The 19,116-nt window shown below is 40.3% G+C and overlaps 1 protein-coding gene across 6 annotated transcripts in view; it reads right to left on the bottom strand.

The window, feature by feature from the left end:
- The window catches only part of NAXD (NAD(P)HX dehydratase), a 51,266-nt gene that overhangs the window by 13,555 nt on the left and 18,595 nt on the right, over positions 1-19,116 (bottom strand). For all 6 annotated transcript variants that reach the window (XM_036401828.1, XM_036404223.2, XM_036403449.1 and 3 more), the window contains 3 exons: positions 15,035-15,143; positions 350-400; positions 167-271 (listed from right to left, as the gene is read on the bottom strand). In XM_036401828.1, the coding sequence (XP_036257721.1) occupies positions 167-271; positions 350-400; positions 15,035-15,143 (265 nt within the window). The remainder of the gene's footprint in view (positions 1-166; positions 272-349; positions 401-15,034; positions 15,144-19,116) is intronic.

The raw sequence follows: 19,116 nt of genomic DNA, 5'->3' as shown, positions 1-19,116 counted from the left end.
GTTTAAGAATATGCATTGCTTTGGCAATCATCCCCTGAAATAATAACCCAGAAAGTGTTTCCCTCACACACAAGAAATAGCACATAATATTTAAGCAGGTAATAAGTTACTTATTTTTAAGGACAAAAAGACTAAATACATAAATACAAAAAGGGAAGCAGCTCACCATGGCTTCATACAGTCTACTGAACTCCATGTAGTTTGGAGTAAGAATAGCTCGCTGGTAGCCTTGAATAAGAGAAGGCTGCTGGGAAATGAGCCACAGTCCATCCTGCAAAACACAGTAAAAACATTTACTGAACAGATTCTTCAATGTTAGACCACTGACTGAAATAAAGAAAATACTTACTGCATCAATAATGATAGGAATTCCTTTCATTTTCGATTTCTCTATAATACCCTGCAAAAAATGCAGATACTTTTAATATGCTTGTTAATTTATATCTTATAAGATCCAAACCAAATTCATACAATAAATCTGACCATGCAAGTTGTTTTTACAAAGTGATAGAAAAAGATCTGTTATATTCTGCAAACTAATGTAAAACACTTTTATATCAGCAGGTAATTTTACAGTCACAATGTCTTCTCCCTGGGTTAAGTGTCCACAGAGTTGGTATGTGTATTGGGTATTCATGGCAAGGTTTTGGGAGGGGGAAGAGGGGCCACAGGGCTTCTACAAGAAGTTGCTGGAAGCTTCCCTCATGTCTAACAGAGCCAATGCCAGCTAGCTCCAGTTCTGTCACTGGCCAAGCCAAGCCCATCATTGACAGTGATGGGATCACAGATTTAAAAACAGGATAAAGTTACTGTGCTGAATCAATTGCAGCCAGAGAAGAGAGGAGTGAGAATATGTGAAAGCTACAGCCCTGCAGACACATGAAAGGGGAAGAGGAGGTGTTCCAGGCTCTCGAGCAAATTCCTCTGCAGCCTGTGGTGCAGTTCATGGTGAGGCAGCTGTGCCCCTGCAGCCCATGGAAAGCCACAGGGGAGCAGAGCAGGCAGATGCCCAAAGGAGGCTGTGACCCCATGGACAGCACGCACTGAAAGAGGCTCCTGGAAGGACCTGTGGCCCCATGGAGAGAGGAGCCCACAGTGGAGCAGTCTGTTCCTGAAGGACTGCACCCCATGGGAAGGACCCATGTAGGAGCAGTTTGTGAAGAACTGCAGCCCATGGGAAATCCACTGAAGAAGTTTGTGGAGGACTGTCTCTTGTCAGAGGGACCCCATGGTGGAACAGGGGAAGAATGTGGAGTCCTGCCCCCAAGGAGGAAAGAGCAGCAGAGGCAATATGTGATGAACTGACCAGAGTATCCATTTCCTGACCCCCTGCACCATTGACAGCAGGGAAATGAACAGTTTTGGAGTTAAAATAAGCTTGGGAAGAAGGGAGGGGTGGAGGGAAGGTGTTTTATCACGTGGTTTTATTTCTCATTATCCTACTCTGATTTCACTTGTCATAAAACTCAATTTCCCCAAGTTGAGTTTGTTGCAATACTTCAGTATAACAGTAACTGGTGAATGATGTCTCCTGTCCTTATCTTAACCCACGAGGAGTCTTTTGCTGTATTTTCTCTTCCCTGTCCAGCTGAGCAGGGGAGTGGCAGAGAAGCTTTGATGGGCACCCAGCATTCAGCCAGGGTCAACCCACCACAACAAGCAACCCAAACAAACAAGCAATCTCACCCACTCTGCCTGCTGTAGCAGGCATGTCCTGCCAACACAAATCACACACAGTAAACATACATCTTCAATTAAAATAAAACCAGAAAAATCCCAGGGAGTACAGCCTTGATAGAAATCTACCAATAACTATAATAACTAACTTCAGTTGCTCTGCTGCTGACAGCCCCACTGCAGTATTAGTTTATGTACAGACAAACATCTGAGACAAGCAGTATATATGAAGTCATTTCACCTGTGGGTCTGGAGGTTTTATGCTTTGAAAGCAAAGCCAAGGTGGCCCAGACATCAGACCATTTGTAAAAGTGTTGTTTTCAGCAAGCAGCATCTTTGAGCAGACTGTCTGCCCCTGTTCTCCCTCCTAACCCAGCAGCAGCAATGACTGATCCTGAGGCTTTTTAATGAACAGTGGCCAACAGTCAAGTTTTCTTCAGTGTTGGTTATTACCAACTCATCTTTGAAGCTGGAGGGTTTATCTTTTTCCTGTATAAGATAACAGAGCATGGAATCCATCCAAAAGTTTAATTAATTTTGAATGTTATTAAGCTCTTCAGATTAGCTATCATACAGCACTGAGCTTCACAGGTTAGCAAGACATGATGTAAGGAATAAGGAAGCAATTTTAAATTAATATTCAGGGTACTGAATATCTCTCTTTTTTTGTATAGTGGTCAAAATAAACACCACCCACCTAAGTCCCTGTAAATTATTACATATGACATACACATATCCTCACAAACATTACTACTGACTCTGATTTTTCCAATACCAAGGGAAAGTATTTCCCTTCCATTTTCTTTGTTGGGCACTGTCTGCCGTTTGGAAGCAGGAGACTGCTCCAAGCCTGGGGACTTGTCCCAGCACACAGCTGTGGCTACAGCAGAAGCTACTAGAGAACAGAAACCTTTCCAACACAGACCTGCACAACATGGGCTGTGTGTCAGACTGCCAGCTGCTCACCTCCTTTGGGATCCCTAGGGAACACCACAGAGTCCTCTCTTGTACTCAGCTACTTGAATAATTTTGAACCAATTGCAAGTTCTACACAACTCATACGGTTCAGCTACTGCTAAATTAGTCAAATTATTAGTAAGTACACTTAACAGCTGTGTGAGGATGGAGTCTCAAAACACATCTAGAATTAACTGTGACATTCTGAAAACCAGAGTGCCTTACTATCAAAGCTTTCAAGAAATGTATAAGAGAGTAATTTCTTAATTCATTCATGTTAATCTTCACAGATGTGCACAGCTCAGTTTTCCTTCACAGAAGCTGCACTGCTTTGCCCCTGCTATGTTAAGTTCATTAACAATTATGTTGAACTTGGCTCACTTTGTAACAAAAAACAAAGCTGTGGATCTAGCAACCAGATTTTGTGTTTGCTGTTTGTATTTTCCTTGTATAAATGCATGTTATAGATCCAACAGCCCAATTATTTTTGAATGATACTAAGCTCTTCTGATTAGATATCAGAGGGCACTGAGACCCAGACCTCAGCAAGATCATCCTCCCCCAATCTTTGAAGGTACAAATACCTTTTGCTGCAACCTGGTTTTCTAACTGGTTATAATTAGAATATTTTTGTGTATTAGCAGCTTCACCAAACTCCTTCAGTACACTTAAAATGCTTACTGCTCCACTTCCCACTAATATGAATCACCAGTTTATTCTAGTATGTCAACCTCAGTAAGCCAGTCTTTCATGACACTTGATGTTCTTAAACTAAAAAAGATTTCCACAACAGAGTCAGTAAGGAAGTCTGAAGGAAGACACAGATCTCAGGAGTCCTTATCCTTCCAAACTGTTCTCTTAAATGCATTACAAGCAATCTAGGGAAGGAATTTTGCCAAAATTCTGTTCCCAAAGAAGCTGAAGTTTGGCAGTAGCTGTTATTGCTTGGCCCTTTTTCATGCTTCCTCATAATTGTCATCTTGGATACTGCAATGTCTTGCTCCCTCCTAAATAAGCAATCCTGGAGACCCATGGTATACCAAGAGAATGTAAGTATAAGACAAAAAAAAAAATAAAATGGAAGTTACAAAGCATGACAGTATATCTACAGCTAAATAGCATCTGGGAGGCCAGATCACTAGTACACTTCAGAGAAATAAGGCATTGTTTTCCTAGTCATGTTTTGAGTTCCTACCTCTCTAGCATATCCTCCACAATCCTGAAACATCTGACCTCCACTCTAAAGAGAAATTTCACCTTGCTATGTAAAACCACTGGGCAAGCAACTTTTATTGTGTACCAAGTCTCTGAGGTGTCCGTTTCTAATCTAACATACTGAATGATCTTTGCTTGCTCTTCCTCTCCTGATAAAACAAACAATCAGGGGATACAAAGTTGTTTGTCTTATTTAGAAAGCTCATTTTTATTTAAAAAATGCCAAAGAAAGAAAGAAAGAAAGAAAGAAAGAAAGAAAGAAAGAAAGAAAGAAAGAGAAAGAGAGACAGAGAGAAAGAAAGAGAGAAAGAAAGAGAGAAAGAAAGAGAGAAAGAAAGAGAGAAAGAAAGAGAGAAAGAAAGAGAGAGAAAGAAAAAGAGAGAAAGAAAGAGAGAAAGAAAGAGAGAAAGAAAGAGAGAAAGCCCCTATCCCAATCATTTTCCTTTCCTCTTCTTTCCTTTAAGCCAGAGAGAAACTGCTAGGAGACAGACAAGGAGCCTCACAGAGGAAGTTCTGGGGAGGGAAGGGGTGATTTCAAAACTGTAATAAACCACTAAAGATCAGGGAACCCCCATAAGACAGCCATACATTTGAAGGACACCACATTCACAGGAGAAGCCCTGTTTCCTACTGCTTGTGGACAGGACCACTGGAGAGCAGTTCATCCCATGCAGCTTAGACACCTCATCTAGGGTGAGATGTACAGCCAACAGACATACCTGTCTCTCCTCAGCTGTCACAGGCCATGCAGGGACACCTTACTGTTTTGTTTCTAGACACCAAGAATTAGGTGAGATGAAGCCTACTTTTAAGCACTCTATTTCTGCAAATACCATATTTAACAAAAAAAAATAAAACCCCAAACCCTTAAATATTGGCAATAAGAGGAGTTTATGGCAATAATGGCAACATCCTCTATGCAGAGTATTAGCAAAAAATCGATTTTCACCTGTATTTGTACCTCAGTATTTGGCATGGACTTTTTTTGGTTAATACCTGTAGATAGAGAAGAACCTTCACTGTTAATTGCCCAATTAATACAGCTCAGGCTAACTCTGCTTTCACACCAAAACCTATTTAACAGTTCCTGATAGAATTCTATGTATGAGCAGAAAACATCTGTTCCGTTTTATCCAATGTAACAATTATTTCTGTGAGAAAGCATTTAGAAGAGAACATTGGCAATTAAAAATATTAAGAAATGTCACTAAGACAAAAGCTGAAATCAAAACACCATTGACAAATGAACAGCAACACATACAGATATCAATGATAAGCTCAAGACATCATCCCTTCTCTTCAAACAGCATTTTGAATATTAAGGATTTGAAGATTCTAGCTCCAGGATAGCCCAGTGAACAAACTTTCTGTGCACAGAATGTATTATACTACAACAGTGATGGTTCAGCTGGGAGCAAGGCAGGAGAACTTCCTTCAGTTGATTCCTAAGCCCTCAAGGACATCCAAAACTGAAGCACTGGACTCACAAGGCAATCTTGGCATGAGTCAGAAAGCAGAGGGGACAATGATGAGAAGAAGAGGATGATGCACTGTTGTCACCCAACCTTATGACCTACAGCCACACTGTGTAATTAAGATATCAAAGACTGAAATTTGGATTCTTCCTCTGCAATTCACAGCCAGGGCCAAAACTCAGTCTGTTACCTTTCATATTGAGACTCTTAATAATGGGGTTTGGGCAATCTCTTGCAAGAGATACTCTTCTTTGCATCAGCTGGCTAAATACTTGGTAGTGCTCTGAAACAGTGATTCAACATTTGTGTGAGAAAAGGAAAAGAGGTGTCAATCCCCTCTTATTAAAATCAGTGATGATTAACTGTATTGCAAGACTGCAGTACTCCTGCTAGAACAAATCTGTAACAGGAGTTTCCTCTCCTAATAACAAGACCAAATCTGAAGCTTCTATCCTCATTAAGCCAAACAGGAAATTACCTGGGATTCACACAGCCCACGAAGATGCTCTATGGGACAAACTCTCTCACAGTTATTATCATTTGTTAAAAGCACCAAATCTTTGACATTTAGAATTGCCCAAAATAGTATTTCAGTCATTGCAGTTTTTGATGGTGGTGGCTGAGAGGAAGAAAGCCAGAGAGGGTAAAATTAACCTGAATCTACTCCTACTCTACTCCTGAAATACACTGTTTCCTGAAAAAAACCTTTTCTTTGACTCATTATTCAGGACTTCTACACAAGCAGCCTACTCAGTGAGAGCTGAAAAAGAACTTGTGTCACAGTAGAAACCATTGGTCTGTGGTAAGGAAAGGTAACTCTTTACTGTAATTTCAAAAATTTATAAAGTAAGGATCAAAAATTCATGTGTTTTCATTATTTTTTATTATCATGGAAGCTATTCCCCTAAATGCAATGCATTCATTGTAGTAGAAATCTGTTTCCTGTCCCAACTTTCACATGGGAATTTTAAAACAGATTCCCAAACCCAAATTCCAAACTTTAAAAGAAACCCAAAAGACAAAGTTGAAACACAAAATAAGCAAAACCACCAAAACAAAACCAAAACACACCAACCAGCAGACTTCCCCTAAAAAAACCTGAAACACAAAACCCCCAACACATGGGTACATGTACAACACACACACAAATGCAGAATTATTCGGGCTGGAAAGGACTGCAGGAGGGAGAAGCCTGAAGGAGCAAATGGGCAGGATACTGCTGAAAGAGGGCACAGTAATGCAGAAAAGCATGATGTGATTTAACCATTTGATAGCCTGCAGCTGTGCTGTGAAACACAAGATTCACCTGCACTGTACCAACATGGACATCCAGGACTCCTGCACACTTCCACAAGTACTATGGAAAAGGGAATGGGGCTGAGATGAGCCACTGGCTGTAAGGAACAGCCACATGGAGAATAGTGGGGAACATGTGAGGGAGGAATAAATTGCTATGGAGCCCCTGAGTACAGGCAAAGGATTCCTTATCAGCCATGGAAGTGTTCACAGAGCAGCCACCCTGAGGCCCCAGGGGCAGAGCACAGTGGTGCTCTCTCAGCCAGTGCCCACAGCCTCTCGGAAAGAAACTCTGCAATCTGGACTGCTGCACCCAAATCCACGAGGCAGCAGTAACACCCATCCTATTTATGCTGCCCACATGCAACAGCATAAAAGCTGCTTCTGCACAGATCCACAGAAAAGAATTATGTAGGTTTGCCACACCTAAGTCAGATATACTTTTCAGCTTTTTTAATTAGATGTGGATTAGCAGAAGAATGCCTGCAGTGACTTTTAATATATTAATATTTTTATCACTACTTATGCTCTTCCTCATGAGCTAGTTCAGCTACAGAAAACTTTGGCATTTGGTGTTTACAAAGGGAAGAATCAGGAAATTAGAGCCAGTCATTTAATTATAAGATTGAATTTTAATGAAATGAACAGAAAACCAGACTAGCAGAATATATAAAGCAACATCTATCCCAAAATAGTAATTAATTTTCACATTGCCATCTCTCTACCTAGCAAAGGAAAGATTGCTTTACTTGACATCAGCAAAAACACTGCATTTCCTCAGTCCCTTCAAGAGTCATGTCTTGACCCACTCTCAGGAAAAGTCTTATTCATGCTCTCAAAGAGAAATTCAAGCCTTAACATGCCATAATAATGGACAGTATTGACCAAAATGACATCCAAACACTTTAGGAAGCAGTGCCTTCAGCCCACTGAAAGTCCACTCCACTGCAACCTGCAAATGGTGATTATGTAATGACACACTCTGGCTTGGTAAAGACATGCAAATGTGCCTAACCTGGCACTGGGAGTGGCAGCCCCTCTCACAAAGAACCCTCTCCTGAAAGCTAGGCTCAGAAACTGCTGTTGAAACACCACCTATAATCTCTTATATTTTCTGCATGGATGCTGCTCTCATCCAGCAATCCTGAATCCATGATTTTGTCTGAAACAGGGAGATAAAAGAAAAAAGAGTCAAAATTTTCCTGTAAATGCTGCAGCTCTAAGCATTTCCACACATCCTCCTCCCCAAGGTGACTGGGAGGAACAAATAAGTTCCACCCCAACACGCTGCAAATCGATTCCTACAAATAGGCACTGAAAGCCCTAGGAAGCATTTCTGCCTTGCTTGCTTCAAGTCTGGATAAATGCAGAGTTAGCAGGGACTCAGCTGCAATAGAGGTCAGGATGCAGCTCTCTGGTGGAGATGCCTGGAAAATGGCCTTGGCAAGCAGGAATTTGTAATCTTGCAGAGCTAGAAGTAGGCAAATAGCCCAGGCACAGGCTACGCTGGAGGCTACAGCCCTAGCTGGCAGAGGGGAGAAGCTTCCCTTAATATATTCTATTTGATGCAAGAAGTTTGAAAAACATTAAGAATGGAGTTCTACTGTTTGAGATTCTTCCCATTAGAGCCATATTTTCACAAATTTCAAAACTGCTTTTAGGCTTTTACTGATTCACTGACTAATATGTGCAGTTGTCTCTTAAATGTGCTTTTATTAATTCCTACAAGCTGATCCAAAGACTCATCCTCCTTTCAAAATTCAGCAAAGACAATGAAAATCTCTCTTTGTGGACAAGATATATATATATATATATATGTATATATATATATATATATATATATATATATCACCTTATCACCTTCAACTAGCCTAATTGCCTGAGTTTTAATGTATTTATTTCTGTATGCACACCTGTCACTAATTCCTTAATCCTCCACTAAGCCCTCAAACCTCATGCAATAAATGACCACCACTTGTGAATGAAGAGTCACCTAATACAGATGAATATCCCTGCTCTGGAACAAATAGGTTCTTCATCTTGTGGTTTATGCTCCATTCAATTTCAGTTGGTCTTTTGTCTTTTAACTGTAGTACCACATGCTAGGCCCTGTTTTCCAAAACAGATTTTCAGGTGCACAGCAAAATGTTTCACTTAAGCCAGGCAGAGTGTGATAAGGACTCTAAAGAGTATCCCTCTACCCCATCAGGCTCATTAAGTGCTTTGGGAGATGTTAGAAGCTGGTACAATTATCAAAGCTGAAAACACTGTAGATGGCAGCTAATCAAAACTGCTATTCTACATTAAAAAAAAAGATGAAAATTATTCATTTGTAGATTCTTTCTTTGAATTAAAATTAGATCACTTGCCTTGAGCATGGAAGAAAACTGCAACTAACAGTTTCTTAATATCAGCTTCAATCACATGCTAAATTTCAGAAGAAGTGACATAAGCCAAAGTAATGCCTGAACACAATAAGAAAAAGCAAAAGCCTCTGAAATACTGTCCTAGTTATGAAAAAATCCAGAGCAGTCCTTTGTGCCTGTGCTCCCCCAAAATCATGGTTAACCAGAGACCATTCAAGAAGCTACATTTATACATGTATTTCATTCCTAAATACATGAACATCCACTTTTAAGTATTAATCCTTTTTATTGCAATCCAAAGTATAAATATCTACCTCAGAATAAATAAAAGCAGCCATTTTTCTCATGCTCTCATTCACTTAGTGTTTGCACTGACAATGAAAACTCTACAAAGTTTCCAATTTATAGCTGATTATGTTAACTAGATTTGGCATAAGATATTCATGGTCAGCTGTTGGCACTTTGTCTTAAATAAACATAAACTTAAAATGAACTTAATGAACTGAATTTATCACTGCCAATTTCTTTTTAGGGTTTCTAGCTGAATGAGCTCAGAAAGAGCTGAAAAGGCATCCAATACCAGAGTTTTGCTTAGAAATGCTTTTGAGTATCAAAGTCAAATTAAATAACAATATAAGCCTACATGCAGAAAGCCAATAAATATCCCACTTCACTATGAATGACTTTCATCAAGATCCATTACACATATTAGAAATAAATTCTGTTTGCAAGCTGCATAAACCTGTATTTAAGGTACTGTTAGCATATATTCAAACACTATTTTTCTAATCAAGACATCTCTGAGGAAGCCACAGAATACCAATAGTTCTTAGCAACAGCAGCAGTAGTTTCTTGGCATAACCAAGAAGGCATCTCTGCCTTGAGCTGGTGCTCCCAAGCTTCATCCACAGCAGTAACACCATCACAAAGACATCCTAACCCAGCACCTGCCCCACCTTAGGTGACAACATCCACAAATCCTGAGTCTCATCAGAATTGCCTTTTGAAAACAATGAAGCTTGGCCAGCTGGAGATGAGTTTTTCACTGGGTTCTGTTTGTGATCTGTGCATCAATGCTGGGCCTTGGGTGAAGGCACACACTTTCTCACAGAGATGGCACACACATTCTCATTGGGTTTTGCCCTTGCAGTACCCCAAACACAAGGTCCCAGCTACCTCACCTCCTCCTAGCTGAGGGCTGAGAAGAGAAAGAGGCATATCCTTGCTGCTACTTCAGTTCCCTATGAACTGCTGAATCCCCACAGCAAGAACTACAAAGGGTATAAACAGGGAGGAAGCAAATACACGACACAGGCTAAGGAATGAAGTTTCTGGAAAATAATTCTGCTGATTTGAGTTGTCATGATCAGTGACTCCAAACAATAATACATTCTCTTGGTTCATATTTGTACATGGTGGTAGAAAATTAATTACTGTGTGGAGTAGTGTGAAAATTTTTCCACAGGCAATACTATTAATCTGTCACCTGCAACATTCACCTGGGACACTTCTCAGGTGTCTTACACCTGTAGTACAAACAGAAATGAGAGGGCTACATAGATAACAAGAGGAAAATCCTTTCCAAGGCCCACAGTGACAGATTCAACTCTAACTGACCTATATGATAACAACAGGTGGCCCTGTATTCTGTGGTGCTCTTGACCTTGCAGAAAAGTAGTGCAGAGAATGCAGTGAAGCACCTGGTCCCATTCTCACAACTTATTAGGGCTGTGAAGTGTTGCCTAAATCTTGAATGCACGAGGCTTGAAAGGGGAGAAAATAATCCAGCTAACCAAACACAGAAAGGCTGATGCCTCAGTCAAGGTGGAACTGAGAATCCACCCATCTGAAAATTTCAAATGGGTTCTCTCTGGGCACACCTGATGGAGATGATCCGTGACAAGGGCCCAAACCTCTCTCACCATGTACATGTTAACTACAGGCAAGACATTTTAACACAACTTTAAGATGATGTCACAAGGGGTGGAAAATGAGATGTTGTAATTTATATCCCAAGAGATAGCAGAGATCTTTAAGGGCAAATGACTGCCTGAAGGACGCACTGCAGGGCAAGGGGGCTGAGGGAAGAAAAACAGCAACAGCAATAGGCACAAAAGGCAGCTAGGCAGGGCCTCAGCCAAAAGAAAACCCAGGCTGGTAGTCCTGACATGTTCTGGAAGCTAAAACAAAGACTGAGAACTGAGCAAGAGGAACAAGCATATGGTTTGAGAACCCAGTCAATTTCATCATGTAATCTGAATTACACAGAGCTGTTCTTGCCATTAATCATTACCTCTCTCCTACAGGAGGAAAGCAAGCATGCTCTGCTGAAAACTGCATTCTGATTTCAAGCAAGACACAGGAAGGCTGGAAGACCAGGGTCCAGGACTTGGTGCTGCCACTTCAAAGAAAGAGGCAAGGAACCCAGTGACAAGCAAGGAAGATTCCAACATGGAAGAGTTCAGTTAAGGAGAGGGCTCTTCATAATGGCTCTTTACTAATCCTACAGGATGAATGCTTGTCTGTGTGATCCCTACAGTAACTGCTATTCCAGCAGCAATCCCAGATCAGTCCATCTGGCCTCAAAGCCAGAAGGAACAGGGAAAGGAGATGACAAGAGATGGAAACTGATGAAGGACAAAGCTCAGCCTGTAACTGCCTCACTGCTAGGTGGCAGCAGAATGCAGAACATCCTGGAGCATCAGGCAGCTCTCCTGCTCTCCCTCGAGGCTATGCAAGGAACATTATTTTTGACAAAGTCCTCTTGGAAGCTGCTCTCATCACCCTGCAGCAGAGGAACCTGGTTCTCTCACACACCCAAGCTCTTGATAGTACAGGCAGAAATTTCCCTACTTCCAAGCTTCTCCTAGAAGGAAAATCAGATCAGAGTAAAGCCAGAAGTGCAAGCATACATGCAACAGCTGAATGGAGTAAATTGTGATTGGTAGGTATGACAGGGTTGTAACACTGCTGCTGTGGGAAAAAAAGGATAATATCCAACAGCTTTGGAAATATGCTGCTTCTAAGCAGAGGACAGTCATTGGGATCTTGGCCTTGCTTACACATAGCAGCTAAATGGGTTCTCTTTCTCAACAGGCTAAACCACCAGCAGCACCACTCCAACTGAGCTGAGCTCAGTGACATAACATACTGGTATCTCTGGCCAGAATCAGTCATGGACACTGAAAGGAATAAACAGATGGCCTGATGTCCCCAACAAGAAAGCTGACATTGTGGCCAACTTTCACAATGGATGTGATAAAAGCATTTCAAAAGTTTGAAGTAGTATGGGGAGCAGAAATGCTTCAATCTGCATACTCCAGAGCTGAGAAGTGGAGCAGAAATGTGGTTTTTTTCTATTTTCTCTTGAAGAGAAGCTGCTTGGACTGCTTATTTGCTTTGGAATTGGAAGGTCTAACCAGGCTGAGACTGGAATTGCCACATCTGCAGGGAATCCAGGTGTACAGCTATCAGGACACAACAAATGCCTTCTTTTAGGGGAATTTTCTGAAGCTGCAGCTCCTGGTCTCACAAACCCATGGCTAGAAGGCTCTGACAGCATCAGCTCCAAGCAACTGAGTAACAGCATGTGAGAGTTCTGGCACAGACCCACACAAGTAGCTTATAAAAGGAGGATATAACTTGGAGACCAGCTTCTTGTAACAGGACTTGTAAATGGAATGACAGCCAAACCCACAAAATTGCAGGAAGCCAGTAAATATGTATTCAGAGACTATCATAGTGCTCAAGGAAAAAAAAATCAAATCAAAGGAAACTGATCACAAGGTGGGTTTTTTTAAATCAGACTGTTGAAAGGAGCTGAAATGCCACAGTGAGCAGTGCAGGCGTTAAGAATGAGGGAGGCAGGTGACACACTGAAGATGCTGAGGAAGCAAAGCATTCTTTGATCTGGAGATGATGCACCATCTGGTCAACAACCACTCAAGCTATTCCACAACAAAACACTGTCTCTTGGCCATATACCAGAAATTGAAGGTTACAGCACTAGTAATTAATTTCTTAATTTCTCAATGCTCAGAAGAGAGAAGCAGCCCAAACACATGACTGTTTGGAGAAGCACATTAATTGGAAATGTGCTGGCACAATACTGACAAGAACTGACATAAAAACAGCTTTAGAGAGATGCCAGAACACGATGCCTCAGCACCTTAATGGGACAGAAGGAGGCAGAGGGGAAGCTCTATCTCACCATCACAGGCACTCTGATAGAAAACCCTGACCAGAAAGCAGACACTCACCTACCTCCCAGCCTGGTGTTCCTACGTGCCACAGTTAGCTTAAAGGGAAACCAGAAAACTTTATACTGAGCCAGCCTCCTATAAAAGTTTAAAATAGCAATGCTATCATCTCTTGTTTTTGTTTTTTTTTTTTTTCCTTGACACTTAAAATTCAGTGTTGAAGCAGGAGGGAGACTCAGCTTTCCCTGAGCACAGAGAAGCAGCACTCTCCCTCAGACAGGCAGCCAGGGTTCACTTGTCCCCAGTGGCACGTTAAAAACCTCAACACTGGGTAACTAATGAACACTTACACAACTACAGAGCAGACAAAGAACTTGAGCTTTAATGTGACTTGAAATTACTAAGGCCAGATCCACAGCTCATATGAATGTGCCCTGAGATTTAAGCACGAAGTAACTTCCAAATGCCTTGTCTTTATTGGCTGGGTTTGTTTCTTTAACTCTAAGCTGGCTTTCACAGGACAGCCAGACTGAAGTAAAAGTATGCTTGTAATTTACTAGGAAAGCAATATTATTTTTAGCAATGAGGAAAAAAATACAATCAAGAAATCTTCCAGATACTTCGGTAGTACAGATAAGCACATAAACCCTGGATGGAATTCTGAGATAAAAGACGTTTATCTTAGATATTCCAAATGAATTCTTATTTTCTTTTGTTTAAAGTTGTTTTCCTTTAAGAAAAAAACCCCATCAAACTTATAATTTTTAGCCAAGAAAAAAAAGAATTGCCTCAGATATGTTTTCTGTAAAAAAATTCTGAAAATCATGTTTTCAAAAAACAATAAAATCTGTTTAAATTTTTCACTCATAATACAATTTGATTTCTTCATCAGCTGTAATAAATTTATTTTCTTTATTTTCAATCTTTATTAATTTTGACTTCTGTACCATAATATATACATTTTTCCCTCCAAAAAAGTTAACGAAGCAAGAAACTCCAATAGCAACTTTCTCTAACAAAATCCTAGCAAAACAACCATTCATAGGTAGTTTTTTCAAGGCATTCTAAACACTTGGATAGCATGGTCTCCAGTCTCTTGCCTGCTCTGTTTCATGATTTCACTGTGTAACTGTCAACATTTCTGTAAATTATATTAATTCCACTTGTTAGTGCCACTGATTAATTCAGTAATACTGGTCAGGAAAAAAAAAATCAAATTGTACAAAATTAGATTGTCATTAGACTGAAAGACACACTTCAAACACACAAAGATGTGTTGACAATAATACAAAACATCATTGGGAAGATGGTCTAAGTATGTATTATCTAAAGTAAAAGACTATCTAATCTCCTGTTTCAGCTCTCCACTAAGGCTTGACAGAAAATAGGATTATCTCTTTATCCACAGTAGAAATCTGCAACATTTTATAGAGCATTATTTCTTATTGCAAGAGAACACAGTCCCTGTTCTTTGGTGCATCTGATATGAGCTGTCAAAAATTATGAACTCAAATCCATATTTATGTACTTACAGTACTGGTGCTTTGCACCTAAGAAAACACAGAGCCTTTTATCTAAATATGCCAACACCTACTTCTTAATTAGTGACTTTGACAAGCTAAACAAAAGCAAACCAGAACAACCATACTGGTGCCTAAAATTCAGACTGAAGGCTACAGTTTAACAATGAAGACCATGGATAGAAACTGTAATTCCCAGTCAACAATATTTTATTAAATTTGATATTTAGCAACCATAACAGGAATATTTGTGTAATGATGCAAAATATAGGAATGGTTAATACAAATCAACATGAAGACACAGGATAAAACATCAGTATGCACATTACCTTAGCGTTCTCAAGCAGAACTTCATCTCTGCCTAAGCCAGGTCCTATGACAACCGAGTGCAGCCGTGGTAACCACTTTTCCACCTCATGGACAGCATTGGGACTGTCACTACAAGGAAGAGTGGGAAAAAAAAAAAGTTTGAAAAGGCTTCATTTTAGTATGAAGTATCTCGAGTGTCAGGCAATTTTATCCTCCAAACTACCAAGAATCTGTGACCCATAAAATATAAAATGGTTTTCCAAATAGCTAAAATGAAGAATTTCTCTCAATTCATTCTTTAGGGGATACCACATAAAAATGAGGAAGTAACTGCAAGTATCCACTACAGCTGTTACAAAATAAAAAATAAAATCTAAGCAGGAAACCAACAATTTTTAGAGTCTGTCACAATTCCCTATTTAATGCTTCTTTGCAGAGGTTATACCTTGGAGAGAGATCCACCATCTTGCAGGTAGATATTGCAGCTTGCTGGAAATGATGCAATTGTTTATTACCCCACATGGCAGAATGATAAATCTACTCATATGCTTTTTTGTCAGTTGCTTCATAAGAATTTGTTCCAACTGAATTACAGCCAAATTGTCCCCTTTCCCCAAAAGGCAACAGGAGAAACAAGCTATTCAGTATGGGCATTATCTGCTTGTAATGCTTAAAATTTCTATGGCATTCTGGTTTTTGTCTGCATTGGAAAAATGATGAGAAAATTCACTGCCAAATATAGCTGTCACAATACAGCATTCAGCCACTGACCAGAACTGTTTATTTTGTTCTGATCAGTTTTGTTGTGTAAATAGGTCAGAATATTTTGAAAGCACTGCCCAGCATTTGCAGTTAATCCTTACTGACAGTATGCAGGGAAAATTTAGCCTCCCTCCCCCCTCATCTCTGACATTAGTGACAACAATAAATGAACCTCCTAACTGAAGCAGGGGGGAATAAAGCTCCCTGTAGGCTGAGCAAGGGGGTACTGCCTCACAGTATTGCTCAGATTATTGTAAGCTTGCAATACACCAACAAAGCTGTATTATTACAGATGAAAGCCACTGCATGTTTTTCATAACCAACAGCTGTCCTGATGGGACACAGCACTTAGGAACAAGTGTTTAGGTTGTGTCTGGCAGAATCAGCAAATTCCACAATGATTTCTGTAAGTGCCAGGCAGCAGCCCAAAGCTTTTGCAGCTGCAGGGAGGGAGGCATCCCGTCAAGGGCGCAGGGATGCGGTGCCTGGCCGCAGCCCCGAGACCCCTCCGCTGACAAGAGCTGCCTCAGAAAGCCCAGAGGTGCCCTGTGCTGACACACAAAACTGCTCTGTCAAAACAAGGCTGCTGGGTGGGAGTGAGGACCCTGCAAGGGCAAGGGAGACAGTGAACAGCAGGACATCGCTGTCCCTGGAGCAGTCCCTGTTCCAGCAGGCTGAACTGCTTCCATTTGAGCACTGCAGCTCCCTCTCTCCTCATCTACCTCTCGTGGAAACCAGCTTGAGAACTGTTAAACAGCTCCCTTTTATTTTTATTTATCTCTGTACCATCACCTATCAGTTTATGATGTAGATAGAAGCTGGAAATAAAAATGATTCAAGAAATAGCTAAAGCACTATTAAAAAAAAAAAAAAAGGAAAAAGGACAGGTCTTTAATATGTGGTAGGTTGAACATGTGAAAAACCTCCTGCAAACCAAACTCTAATAAAACATCATAATTTCTGAATGCAGACCACTTTTCTTTGTTCACATACTGAACTTATTTTATCTTTGAAGAGCAATATATATCTCAATATACATATACCATGTAGTTGTAAGAACACTGCAACTTCTAGATATATAAGGATGTCTGGACTCAACATACCTTTGGATAGTAGAAGCCAAATACACTTAAAAAAAAGCTTCATTAAACATAAGCTAAGAATAGAGCCACAGCTATTATCATAAATGCTCTGCTCTTCTACAAATATCTTATGCAAATAATCTAACCATAAAAAAGTTTGTCAATTTATTTATATTCAGGATTGAAATAAGATAGTTTTGTCTAAAACTCAATTGATAATGTGCACTTTTCAAAACAAAGCCATCTCTTGGGAAATAAACAGTCCAATATTAAGCCACTCCTGCACACTTTGCCTCTGGTAATAATAAAAACCTACTGTGGAGCTTTTCATCTTCCAAGCATCTTACAAACATTATGTTCGACTCCTTTGCAATGTCACATCAAGAAGCATTTCAAGATATGAAGGGTCAAGAGATTAAAAATGGTAATAATGACTACTACATTGCAAAATCAGCTATAAAACCATGCTGTAAATAACTGATGGATTTTATATCTTCATCAAGAAAGCAGAAAAATACTGTCTCACAACAGCACCATGCCAGCTTCATTTCAGGACACTGGATGTTCACAATAGCTGTGCTACACAGCTACAGACACTGCAGCAATATCCTGCTCCTATAGCTGCTCTAGAAGTGGAAGGGCTGTTGTGTTATCTCCAGTTTATGTCCACACATGCACATCAAACCAGCAGCATTTTAAAGCTGATAGGGTACAAATGATCAACAAGCAGCTTCAGGCAGGGGTGAACCTTGAATGTTCCTGACCACGGGATTTAGCACAAAGGCAGAATTCCTCTAGCTCTTACCAGCTACAGTCTACGCACGATGTTTGAACACACCCAGAAAAGCTCTCTGACTCTGAGATCAGATGGTCTCTGCACTCTCAGGCTCCCAAACAAAGCTGAACCTGCCTGTTGGGCACAGTTTCTGGACCATGGGAATTCCTCATCAGTGGAAAAAGTGGCTGGAAGAGGCTAGCTGGCATGGGTCAAAATCCTTGCTAAGGATCATTTGGATAATTTGCCTGTACAGATAATTGTGGCTGGGTGCTGAGGAATAAATATTTCTTGGCAGTATTTAGTTTATCATTACAGAAAAAATCAATGCCTGTTCTTGTTTGCCTGTGGATCAAAACTAGACAGAAATGTCTTTGGGAAAAGCTACTTTGGAGGCACCAGGATAGAATGCCAGGTCAGGTCCTCAGCTGCTCTCGGTGCGCTGTGCTCACACAGAGAACAGAGTTAACCTCCTCTGTCATGTCATGCCAATTTCTCTGCCTGCTTACTAACCTGACCTCAAGCATCTCCTTTTACTTAGGACCTCCACTGCCCAAGACATTGAAACAATAACTGAAATTAGCACTGTATTTAAAAAAAACCCAATATCTCTCTAGAAAGATACAAGGTATGAAGAAGACTTCCCCTTGATCAAAAGAGATGTGATCTTCAAGCTTTGACAGAAATTAATCAAGTAAACAAGAGTCACTATTGTCTTTAGAAGTGCAGAGCCATATGATAATATGATATCCAACTTGATTTTTTTTCCAAAAGAGATATCATAAATGCAATACCCCCACTCTAAAGTGAATAATAATATAAAGAGGAGCAAGAAAATTTCTTAAGGCCAGGAGAAAACAGTATTTCAATTTCTGAGAAGAGGGTGAAAACCTTTAAGATAGACTTTGATTAAATAAAAATCTGGGATTTTCCAAAATAAAGCAAGTTGTTTTGGAAGGTGATAGGGAAAGACTTTGGGAACTAGTCTGGCTTTCCCCTAATACAAAAATACAAACTCTGCACCATGAACATTCACAATAGGAATAATTGGGAAGCTGAATCCTAGCAGTAACACCTGTAAACATGGAGAGTGAACTACAGTACCATTGTGCAGATGTGTGCAAAAAAAGATTCTAGTGACAAAGCACACCAGGGAATAAATGGGGAATGAACAGATCTCCAACAGCTACTTCCAGTCACTCACTAGGTGTTATGTGACATGTTATCAGATGCCATTCTGATGAAAATCTAGATTATGACAACTCACTGTTGTTCAATCAAGCAACTAAGCAACACACCTCCAAACTCCCAAACACCTCCTCAAAACCTTAGCTTGTCTGCAAAGCAACCAATAAACCTCAGACTGCACACATTAAAGAACTATCACAGGGTAAACACATAAATAACACCTGCAAGACAACAGAATAACTATAAGAAAAACTGAAGGAGCTTCTGTAATTTGTGTCATATCTGTGAAGCTGTG

The sequence above is a fragment of the Molothrus ater genome, chromosome 2, assembly GCF_012460135.2.
Source record: "Molothrus ater isolate BHLD 08-10-18 breed brown headed cowbird chromosome 2, BPBGC_Mater_1.1, whole genome shotgun sequence".
Classification (NCBI taxonomy): Eukaryota; Metazoa; Chordata; class Aves; order Passeriformes; family Icteridae; genus Molothrus; species Molothrus ater.
This window is presented reverse-complemented; position numbering and strand designations above follow the sequence as displayed.